The sequence below is a fragment of the Paroedura picta genome, chromosome 2 (assembly GCF_049243985.1).
Source record: "Paroedura picta isolate Pp20150507F chromosome 2, Ppicta_v3.0, whole genome shotgun sequence".
Classification (NCBI taxonomy): Eukaryota; Metazoa; Chordata; class Lepidosauria; order Squamata; family Gekkonidae; genus Paroedura; species Paroedura picta.
Genome location: NC_135370.1, coordinates 54,627,239 through 54,639,361, shown reverse-complemented (window position 1 = coordinate 54,639,361; position 12,123 = coordinate 54,627,239). Strand labels below are relative to the sequence as shown.

The window sequence follows — 12,123 nt, the reverse complement described above, 5'->3', positions numbered from 1 at the left end:
GACGAGATGGCAAATGTGAGGATGACAGAGAAAGTGCTGTTTGTAGCATCTGGCAGACCTGAACTTCCCTGCCCCCATAACAAATCACTAGCTGTGGAAGGCAGGAAAGGAGAAGATACAGCAAATTCTAAAAAGTCAGAACTCAACACATGTTCTAGTAGAAGATACCAGGCGGGTGGGGAATGCACACTTTTAAAGCCATAACCTTGCAGAGATAGCATAACACTGATTTTCACGCACACCTATAAGGTACGAGATACAACTCTTCATAGTGTGCATGTTACAAAAGTTAACAGTTATGCTTATGTTCACTGGTTTTTCATATCATCTATTACAAAGAAAATAATAGTAATAATGAAGACACAAGACCTGTGACTATATTCCTGTGACTGTATTCCTATCATAAACTGATTTGGGAGAGTCATTTCATTTAAGACATTATACTCTAATCTTCAACAAAACAAACATGAAACCATCTTTAAACTAAAGCCACACATAGTGCAATAAAATTAAATGAATTCCCAGCCCAGCCCTGATTCCCTCTCCCCGCCCTCTCGCAGTAAGTAGCTTCCCGGGCCGCAAGCTTGCGGCCTGGGAAGTTTTTTACTGCGGGGGGGGCGGGGAGAGGGAGCTGCGACCCGGCGCCGGGCCGCGGCCCGCAGGTTGGGGACCACTGCATAGACGGTGAGCCAGGTAATGTTGCTTTTCGGGTTTTTTTTTTTTATGTCGGTGTCTCCCCGGAGGTTTCCATTGCGGCCATGCGGGCTGGGAGCCCCCAGGCCGGCTGCTTAATGCGAGGCGCGCTAAGGAATGGGGCTTTTCGTCTGTTTTTTTTGTTTTTTTTAAGTCGGTGTCTGCCCGGAGGTTTCCTTAGCAGCCATGCGGGCTGGGAGCCCCCAGGCCGGCAGCTTAATGCGAGGCGCGCCAGGGAATGGTGCGTTTCGGTTTTTTTTTTTTTTTTGTATGTCTGTTTCTCCTCGGAAGTTTCCTTAGCGGCCATGTGGGCTGGGAGCCCCCAGGCCGGCGGCTTAATGCGAGGCGCGCTAAGGAATGGGGCTTTTCGTCTGTTGTTGTTTTTTTTTATGTTGGTGTTTCCCCGGAGGTTTCTGTTGGGGCCATGCGGGCTGGCCTCTCGGGGCGTGAGGCCGGGGGCTCCCTAGTGGCCGGCCTTTTTTTTTTTTTTATGTTGGTGTTTCCCCGGAGGTCTCCTTAGCGGCCATGTCGGCTGGGAGCCCCCAGGCCGGCTGCTTAATGCGAGGCGCGCCAGGGAATGGCGCTTTTCGTCTGTTTATTTTTCTTTTTATGTTGGTGTTTACCCGGAGGTTTCTGTTGTGGCCATGCGGGCTGGCCTCTCGGGGCGTCAGGCCGGCGGCAAAGAAACAACTGCGAGCCGCGCTGTGCGCGGCTCGCAATTACTCGGGGCTGGGAATCGGAGGGACCAATCGGCAGGCGCGAAGCGCCTGCCGATTGGTCCCTCCGATTGTCTGTCCGGAGGAAGGGTCCAATCCGGACCCTTCCTCATCCCGGACACATCCCGCCTCAGAACGCCTTACCGTTTTATTTAGTCCGTGGCGCCCGTGGCGCCACGGGCGGTGTTAAGATGAATATTAAAAGCAGATATCAAGATTAATTACATATCTGGAACAGTTTTAAATACAAAATGCTAAGGCTTAGGTGGGCGGAGAGTCAGCGAGGCCAGTCAGATCTTCGGACTAATAGGGAGACAACACAGCCCACCCCCCCCCCCCAGCCCACCCTGGAGCAATCTGGTGACATCACCGCCAGTCTGCCCCTGACCACTGCAGAGGAAGTTGGGAGGGCTGCTGAGTGAGGTGAGAATAGAGGCTTGGACAGGCCGCGCCAGCCCTTTTCGCCCCAAAGCTGTCCTAACTGCCATGTCCAACAACTTCCCTCACTTTGCCTCAGAACCCTGACAGAGCTGGCAGGAGGCTGGTGATTGCGCTCCCTCCCCCCTCCCTTCAGGCCTGCTGAGAAGGAGCCTCTGACAGGCCCTGACTGAGGGGAGGGAGGTATTTCTGAGAACAACGCAGGGGAGTCCATGGGGGTACTTCTGCTTTCCTTTGGGAGAGGGAGAACTTTCCCTTCTGCCAAACATTTGGCTGACAGGAAGGCCATGGAAAAGCCCCTTCTCACTTAAAATACTGCTATGACCGGCCTCACTACTGGAAGGAAGAGGCAGCCAAGCAACTCTCTGCAGATTTGAGGCCTACTGCACAGGATTCTTGTGCAGATGAAATTGGATGCTGTTGAGGAGGTTCTTATGCCTCCTGTTTCATCTGCATAACAACCCTGTGCAGTAGGCCTCAAGTGTTTCAACTCAACAACGAACTGTGTGAGAGGCCTTAAATGTTTCTTCTCCATAAAAACCCAATCCAAACTCCAAAGAAGCCCTTTCTGCCTACAGAGCTGATCTTTATACTCTGCAGATGAGCTGTAATTCCAGGAGATTTCCAGGGCCACCTGGAGGTTGACTACCCCTGGGTTGGAAATATTCTTGGAGATTTGGAGGTGGGACTTCAAAATCGTACAATGCCTCAGAGTCCGGCCTCCAAAGTAGCCACTTTTGCCTGCAGAGCTGATCATTATAATCTAGAGATGAGCAGTGTGCAGGTGTGTCCCTCCTGGGCTATGGATTAGGGCCAGCCCTTACCAGCAACTGTTTGTATTCTGGGGTGCAGGCAGGCACACAGACAGACAGGCAGACCAGCATCAGTCCTACGAGTCTGAAAAGTGCAGGAAGATCTAAATAAAGAATATTTACAGCCTGAAACTGTAAATATTTCTGTTTTGTAAAATGTGTTTTACAAAATTACACATGTGAAGCAGGAAAGCAACTCATAGAATTCTGTGAATATTCCTTGTGAACATATGTTTCAGGCAACAGATTACTGTCTCACCTGATGGACAATATAGAAATAAAGATGGTTATACAATTGGAAGGAGAAAATGGAAAAGTTCTAGTCTCTCTGCTAAAATATGTCCACTAGCTGCCTGTGGCACAGACTATGAATAATCAATACTGAAAATTAGAATAAACTGAAGAACAACACCAGAACATTCATAATGCCTCCCGTCACTTTTCTAGATGGACTGGTCAGTGACTGGCATGACAGAATGCAGGCAGCCATTGATGAGATAGCTCCCAAACATCCTCTCCGCCCCCGTCTCAAGCAGGCCCCATGGTATACTGAGGAGCTCTGCAGGATGAAATGGGAACTGAGACAACTAGAGCGAGTTTGGAGGAAGACTCGTGATGAAGAATTGAGAACATCTTATAGAATACAGTTAAGAGTCTATGAGATGGTGGTGAAGTCAGTGAAACACAACTTTTACTCGATTAACATCACGTCTGCACACTCACACCCAGCACAATTAGTCAGGATAGTCCGATCCCTCACCACCCTTGATGAAGGGCGCCAAAATAATTGCCAATTGGAATTAGCTGTGAGGCATTTGCGAGTCCCTTCACAGACAAAATCTCAAGGCTTCGCCGTGAACTTTCTTCAACTTTAGACACAGAAAGTGAACTAGAGGCCCCTTGGCCATCTTTGGAGAGAACAATGAGTCACTTCAGATGAATCTCACTAACTGAAGTGGACAGGATGCTAGCAACAACGAGGCCAACCACGTGCTCACTAGAGCCATGGCCATCTGGCTTAGCTGGTGCAGAGGTTTGGGCTGGGTTGCCACCAATATGCGGATGACACCCAGCTCTTCCTCCTCATGGATGACCGGCCTGACTCTCCCCCAGAACCCTTAGCCAAATGTCTGGAAGCAGTGACAAAATGGATCAAGCGGAGTCGCCTGAAGTTCAACCCTACAAAGACGGAGGTTCTGTGGTTGGGTAAGACGAGACCATGGGAGGAAACGTGTCTGCCCAGCTCATAGCAACACACTCCGCCTGGGCGTGATCCTGGATGCTTCCCTCACGATGGAAGCCCAGGTCACAAAGGTAGCGAGGCTGGCATTCTACCACCTCTGCCAAGCCAATCTACTAGCTCCCTATCTGGACCCAGAGCACCTAGCTACAGTGATCCATGCGACGGGCACCTCTAGACTGGACTTCTGCAACTTGTTCTACGCAGGCCTACCGTTATCCTTGATCCTGAAACTACAGCTGGTGCAGAATGCTGCAGCCAGGATTCTCACCAAAACACCATGGAGATCCCATATCCATCCGGTACTCCAGCAACTTGGCTGGCTCCCAGTTGAATTCCGGATTAAACTTAAGATTCTGATAATCACCTTTAAGGCCATACACAGTTTGGGAGACCGCCCCCCTGTCTATACCCCCAAAAGAGCCTTACACTCCGCCACCTCCAATTGGCTGCACCTCCAATTGGCCCCAAAGAAGCGTGTCGGACCTCAAGAAGGGCCAGAGCCTACTGAGTTCTGGCACCCACCTGTGGAACAAGCCCTCTGAGGAGATCAGAGCCCTGCCCAACCTTCCACAGTTCTGCAGGGCCTGCAAAAGGGAGCTCCTCCACCAGGCATTCAGTTGAGGCCAACCGAGTCAAAACATCTACTGGTCCCTCCCAGACACCCTCCCATGACTGAGCCCCCGGGGAAGGCGGTATATAAATATAACAAATAAATAAATAAATAAACAAACAAACAAACAAACAAATAAAGGAAAAATACAGTCCAAACAACATTCCTGAAGAGTTTAAAGGCCATATAAAGAACAGGTGTATATTACTAAAGTTCAAGTAAACAGGAAGAACTATGGACAGAAAAAGAGGAAAAATTTCAAAGACTATTCCTGTCGCTAAATGGAATTAAAAGCCCTGTTGAATAACAGTTGAAACTTTACAATTGTCAAAGAGAGAAAAGAAACCAAAGTCAAAATAGACAGAAATAGAATCAGAAATTTAAATGCAGCATTCCAACAACTGGCATGTAGAAACAAATAAAATTATCATAATACCCTATGTAAACCCAAATAAGACAACAACAAAAAGGAGGAACAGAGATATGGGATATCCAAAAAATCATAGAGGAGTTTAAACCATGGTTAGACATGCTGAATGCCTGACACAGAAATTCATTAATTTGAACAGGACAAAAATGAAGAAAAGGTAGGAACAATATCCTGACAAACAATACACAAGAGATGAAACGTTGTCAGATTCCTTTAATAAAATGCCAATTTTCACCAAATGTTTCATACAGCCAAATTATCTGTACATGATAGCTGAAATTTAAAAAGCAGTTAGTGGCATCTTTACATACCATGACATCTTTACATAGTGAACAAAGGAATCAAGGGACTTACCTGTTGATTGGATTCTCTTGTGGTACACTTGGACCTCTCTTGCATTTTGAAGCCTACTTAACAGCTGTGTATCTGTACGATTAAACCTGTTTATTTGTATGACACTGAAGTTATCTAAATTGGTTGCATACAAATAGTTTTCAAATATAGTTAACCCATAGAGATGTCTAACCTGAGAAGGAGAAAATACATAATTACCTGATTTTAATCACAATTTGTTATAATCAAACCATAATGCAAGACTACACACAGAAATAAATAATGGGGTGATATTTAGAAAGTCAATAGCTGTTACTGAAAATACATTAAGGCTCAATTTACAAATGGATTCTGCTTTATTTTTATTTAACAATGTGATTTTGTTTTTAAATTAACTTACTAGACTAGAAGGCAGCTTTGGAGAAGCAGACCCGATGAAACACTAAGCAGGAACCAAAGTCAGCATCCAACTACAGGTTAAGCCAATTTCTTCAGTACTCGGGTCCTTTGTAAATATTTTATCCTGCTGCTATGACTAAATAGCATCCCTCCCCCAAATACCTGCATATAGAAATGGAACACACCTGGGGGAATGATCTGAGGTTACATCTTTCACTAATGTCCTTGTTTTCTATATAACAAGGATATTACAAAAGAGTGACCATATCAAATACATTAATGCTAACCAAGTGTACCTAATTGTCTCTACACTATAATTTATTTATGATCATATAATTTTGCCTTCTAAGGATAACAACTGAGGATCAGAAGCATATATTCCTTGTATTTCTCCATTGGCCCATCCCAACAGATCTCACATCCTTTTAAAATATATTTTGAAAGCTGCATCATGAAAACATGGATGTATATAGCCTGTTTTGCTTTAATGGTGATTCTGACATATTAAGGATATGCAATGTATTGTGTCCCTGTATTTATTTCAGATGAAACATTATTATTATTATTATTATTATTATTATTATTATTATTATTATTATTATTATATTATTCTTTTCTATAACTGAATTTTAATTCTTATGATATGAAAAAAGTACAGAATCACTGTTTATTTGCTCTCCTATCCACAATTATACAATCCTATTTGTAAGGATAGGAAAAAAGTCCCTCTGTAATTAATCTGGAGGGCTATATTGCAGGTTCTCATGTGTAGTGGAAATTATGGTTCCCCTACTCAATCCCAGCTGCCCAAAAGGGACACCCAGACTACTGCACTATCACCCAGCAGAACCTGAGAACTATTATAACCCAATGAACAGATCTGCAGCACAGGAAGACAGTGAAAAAAATGTAAAACCCTGGTGAGTGTGCCCCTTTCTTTAGTTTTATTAATGTCTATGCCTGTTCTCATCTTCGGTCAGCCAAAGTCAAATTCATTGTGAATTGACTTTAAATGCCATCATAAAAGCTGAAAGGCACACTTAATTCAGACACACCCTCAGATTTCATGCGAGGCTACTACAGTTAGACGTAAGAGCCGGCTGACTGAACACTGCTGCATACTGCCACAGTTTTAAGTGTGATCAAACAAATCTAAATCCCCCTTAGTGTAAACACAAAAACAAAACCTTTCCTAGTGCTTGTCTGTGTACTAGCATTAAAGGGCCTGTCAGGAATATGGATTTGCTGAGAGCACCACTCAAAGGCTTCAGCAGATTCCCATTTTGAAAATCAATTAACAACATCTGATTATTTAAAATTACCCTGAGGAGCAAAACCACATTGGGTCGAAGAGAAAAAAAAAGTCAACCTGTTGTTCACACTTCCGGGTTGCATGTTAAGCACCTTCACTTCTCATGCCTCAATACAGTTCTCGTTTATTTCAATATATTAAATAGATTTCCTGCAAAGTCATGCCGTGAGCACATTCACTGTCACTGAGAATGATTAAGGCTATGAATATTCATAGCGAGTCATGGAAACGTTGTAAATTAACAGAACAGTTACCTGTCGGCCTTCCGCTATTGTATGTCTGTTGCGTCCTTGATAGTCGACAACTCCTACCAAGTCAAGATAGACATCTACCCAGTAAACATATTTACTGACTAGGTCTAGGGCAAGGGCAGTTGGCTGCTCAATTTTAGACACCACTATCCTTGTTCTGTTCATCCCATCCATGTCACATCTCTCAATTTTAGCCACATTCCCATAGTCTGTAAAGAAGAGTTTTCTGCGGAAAAAGAAATGAAATATTTTTTACAATTATGCACGCTACCCAACAAAGCCATTAGAAGCAACCTTAATTCTTGTCATGTGCATATCAAATTCCAAAGGGAGAGCCAATTCAATCTGCTGGAGTCAAAACATCAAAGAGTCTTATGGTGAGTATAACATATACTTTCTATCCCATATTAGCAGCATAGCACAGCAGCATAGGTTTGTGGCTCAATAAATTTTCTTGGCTTCATAGTGTCACATGACACATAGTTACCGTATAGGAACTGAGAATTCAGAAATATTAAAACTTGCTTAAAATATGAAACAAGGCTTCCATTATTTAATTAAAATATTTTCAGCTTGCCTTTCCTGGTCAGTCCCAAACACGACCACTAGACTAGCAACTACTAGTGAAAAGGATACTGTAAAAAGGGAACACCACCTTAGGTTTCAGACAACATAAACCGATAACCACTGTTGCCCATCTGATAAAGTCTTAGCTGTGGAGATGCAACCTTCTGGGAAAGTTCATCAGAACAGAACAGTCTTGCAAGAGTTTATGGAAGACTATCAGTGCTATCAGGTTGACTCTGGCAGACATTTCCACAAAACAAGAACAGTTAAGGGGGGGGGGCATCATTTGACCAAAAATCATTTGACATTCAAAGGAGATGAAAAATGAGAAGAAGAACTGCTGCAATTGTTAGACTTGGTTTGTGGCTTGATACAATATTTTTTCACAAAGCGTATTCCTACAACTGGAATGATGGGATTTAATAGTGAAAAATGTATATCTTGCATTCTCTCATTTGTATATCACTTGTATAAATGAGCTCCTTGACTGTAAGCTGGACAACAGGGGGGGGAGGAACTCTAATGTACTGCCATCTTTTAATGTTTTAAAGTGTTAAGGGAATTTTTGGGGTTGCATTGTTTTATTATAAACCGCCACAAGTCTCTTTGAGAGCGGTGGTATATAAGTCCAAAATTAAATAAATAAATACATAAAATAAAGCCTTAGTGCATTCTAGCTGGGAAGCCATGTGGCTCACATATCCAGGTGATAGAAGGGGGCCCTAGTAAAGGCCAACACCCACAGGTACCTTAATAATAACTCCTGGGTGCCCAGCATGCATCTCAAACCAGAGCACACATGGCATGAAGAATACTGGGGTGTTTGGTTGCTGGACCAGGGGCTGGATCAGTCCTTGTTGGAGCCAACTTCGTGTAGTAGTTAGAAGCACAGACTACTAATCTGGCGAGCTGGGTTTGATTGCCCGCTCCGTCACATACAGCTAGCTACGTGATTTTTAACTTGCCACAGCACTGTTCTGACCTAGCAGTAATATCAGGGCTCTCTCAGCCCCACCTACCTCACAGGGTGTCTGTTGTGGGGAAAGGAAAGGAAAAGCGATTGTAAGCTACTTTGAGACTCCTTCTGGTAGAGAAAAGCACATGATAAGAACAAACTCTTCTACTTTGCTCAATTTGTATAACAATAAAGCTGTGGTAATTATCTTGCCAAACCATATTGTGGTGAGTCTTTCTTCTGTCCCGCAAATCTCCTCCCAGATATGCAATAAAACGAACACAAATGCACACATACACACATATATACACACACAAACACCAAATAAGAATGCAGTAATGTTGATAGGGAAGAAAACAATTATACTGCAACAAATTATATAGGCAACAAAGAATATCTCATACCCCTGACACGCATGTTATTTTGGACTAGTTCTAGACAGTTATTGGTATTTTTCTTATATCAAATGCATTGAGGCTATAAGAATTAATTTATTGTCATGTGAAGCTAATTATCAATAGAACAGAGTAGCAAATCTGAGAAGTAATTAAGCAACTGGTAAAGTAAATGTGAGCTATTGACAAATAATGCATGAAGAAGCAATCCAGAGTTCATGACTATCTCATCTCTCCCACAACATAACATCTCACAGATGGCAGACTATTGACACATTAGTCCTATCCACTTTGAAATACTTAAAAAACCCAGCTAAGCCTTGAAGAAGCTATAACACATTTATCTCTTCTTAGATTTGACTACTGATTCATTCAGTGTAAAACGAACAGGGATCCATCAAATGGACCTCCAAAGCTTCTAAGCCTGATCTTTGATTAGCAACTACTATGTTTAGTAAACACAAATCAATTTCAATTAACCTTACACTATTTTAACAAGATTACCTTCTCATGAAACTAAATTACATTTGTAAATAGAAGATCATCTTTCCATGACTTTAACACTATAGAGAATAATCCGATTTCTAGAAAATGAATTTTTTCATAGTGCTGAGAGATGGTTTCCCAATATTAGTAAAAAGGCTGCTAAATACTTGCATTAGAAGTTCTATGAAGTTCTATGAAGTTCATAGAAGTCTATGATCATTAAGGCTTTGGTTTTCAAGTTATAAGGCTTAGTAAATTGAGAATACTGTGCCATCCATTAAGGGTAGGCTTCAAGTTTTGGAACTGAAATGTTAGTTAACATCATTTTAAAGTCTTTTAGCCTGAAAAATATTTAACATTTTTAAAAATTTGCTCCATCTTTTACATTGCTTTTACACTTCTCTAGCTGTCTTTTGAATTATGACTTTTATTAACACATGATGATATATAATGTTTTTATAATTTTATATTGTAAGCTATGGTGAGGTTCTCTGAAAGTACAGAAATTTTTCAAATAACAACTACAGCTTAGGTCTTAGTCCTCATTCTTGGGTCCTTTGAGGTGGCAATCTGAAATCTCAGATCCATCTAGTCACATCTTTTTCAAAGTCATAATTATGAATACAGACACTCATATATATCATGTGGTACACTTTCTACTGTTGCAAAAATACGACTGTTACTCCCGCTTTTCTATGTGAAATCAGTATGTGTATGAGTTTCACCGTTTTGGATGCAACCCAGGGGCTACAACCAGAGAGATTATCAAGGAAGAATGTGCAGTAAGACATGTAAAAGCCTTTATGGGGAAAAATGGAATTCTTAAAATTGCTAAATACAGATGAGAAGCTAAAGTAAAAGGTGATAGAAACAGAATCAAAGTAGACAAAGCGAGGTGACCCAGCTGTGGCAGGGGTTTAAATTCACTCTTTCTCCCAGGCTGTTTCCAACTGACAAAGCTGACCCGCCCTCAGGTTAACCCTGATATGCAAATATTGGCTCTGGGTGAGTCTATGCTATACTTACAGAAAATACTGCAAACTTGATGTGATTCTTGAGGAAGATTAAAACAGGAAGTAACAAAACAAGATTACAGCTGAACAATAAGCAGGCAAAACTAAACACTACTGTGGAATTCACAGTCTTAGAGCTGACAATGAAGAAATTGAAATTGTTAAAGATTTTCTATTCCATGGCTCCACCATCAACCAAAAGGGAGACTGCACTCAAGAAATCAGAAGGAGATTGAGACCAGGAAGGGCAGATATAAGGGTGCTAGAAAATATTCTTTTGTAAGGATGTGTTGCTGGTAAAGGTAAAGGTATCCCCTGTGCAAGCACCGGGTCATGTCTGACCCTTGGGGTGATGCCCTCCAGCGTTTTCATGGCAGACTCAATACAGGGTGGTTTGCCAGTGCCTTCCCCAGTCATGACCATTTACCCCCCAGCAAGCTGGGTACTCATTTAACTGAACTTGGAAGGATGGAAGGCTGAGTCAACCTTGACCCGGCTGCTGGGATTGAACTCCCAGCCTCATGGGCAGAGTTTCAGACTGCATGTCTGCTGCCTTACTACTCTGCGCCACAAGAGGCTCTGTGTTGGTGGTAACCAAGGTCAAATTAATTCAAGCCATACTATTCCCCATCGTATTTTGGTCACATTATGGCCCATTATGTATGGCCGCTTTTCGGGTCACATGGCAAACCCGGAGGGGGAAGACGCGAAGCAAACCGGTTATGCATGGGACGGGCGCGACGGCGGCAAAACCCAGAGCGGCGGGTGTTGAGGCATCGATGCGAAGCTAAGGGGAAGCGAGGCGAGCGCGCCGCTGCGTTGGCGAGCGTCGGAGGTGGAAGCCAGGAAGGGCGGAAGCAGCCTGCGCAGGCGTAGCCCTGCCGGGTTTGTCGGGCACGGAGGGGGAGGGAGCATGTTTCCCCTTCCCCTTAGTTTACTCCCAGTTCGCCTCTCCCCTTCTTTGCTGCCCCGGTTCCTCTGCCCCATAGGTTTCCCCTTTATATTGTTTCCCCTACTTTAAGCTTTGTATTGAATATTTGTGCTTTGTTCATTCACACTGTTTTATAAAGTTTTTGTATTTTCTTAGAGACCTCGCCTCCGTTCTCATTTGTGGTTGGGGTGTGTGTTTGGGAATGGGTGGGAGGTGGGTGACCGGCCTCTCTGCCATCCTTAGCCGCAGCGATCCCCTAATGGGATAATGAGTCTATGAGATGAAGGCAGCAGGAAAAGAGGAAGATCCAATATGAAATGGCCCTCAGTTTGCAAGTCCTAAGCAAGGCTGCTAGTAATAGGATGTCCTAGAGAACATTAATTCATAGAATTAATTTATAGGGTCACCCAGGCTAGTGGACTAGGAGCAGTGGATTAGAAATCAAATAATAAATGTCAGGACCAACTTAATACTATTAACAAAATACATATACACTATAGCTATACAGCAAAGAATTTTGGCTGCAACTTAAAATCTAG

The 12,123-nt window shown here is 43.0% G+C and overlaps 1 protein-coding gene across 6 annotated transcripts in view; it reads right to left on the bottom strand.

The window, feature by feature from the left end:
* LRP1B (LDL receptor related protein 1B) overlaps positions 1–12,123 on the bottom strand; it is a 1,129,178-nt gene that overhangs the window by 356,949 nt on the left and 760,106 nt on the right. For all 6 annotated transcript variants that reach the window (XR_013228123.1, XM_077320173.1, XM_077320175.1 and 3 more), the window contains exons 8-9: positions 7,241–7,463; positions 5,297–5,468 (exon numbers count right to left, since the gene is read on the bottom strand). Coding sequence is in view for 5 of the 6 variants with exons in the window: in XM_077320173.1 (XP_077176288.1) it covers positions 5,297–5,468; positions 7,241–7,463 (395 nt within the window). In the remaining variant the exon portion in view is untranslated. The remainder of the gene's footprint in view (positions 1–5,296; positions 5,469–7,240; positions 7,464–12,123) is intronic.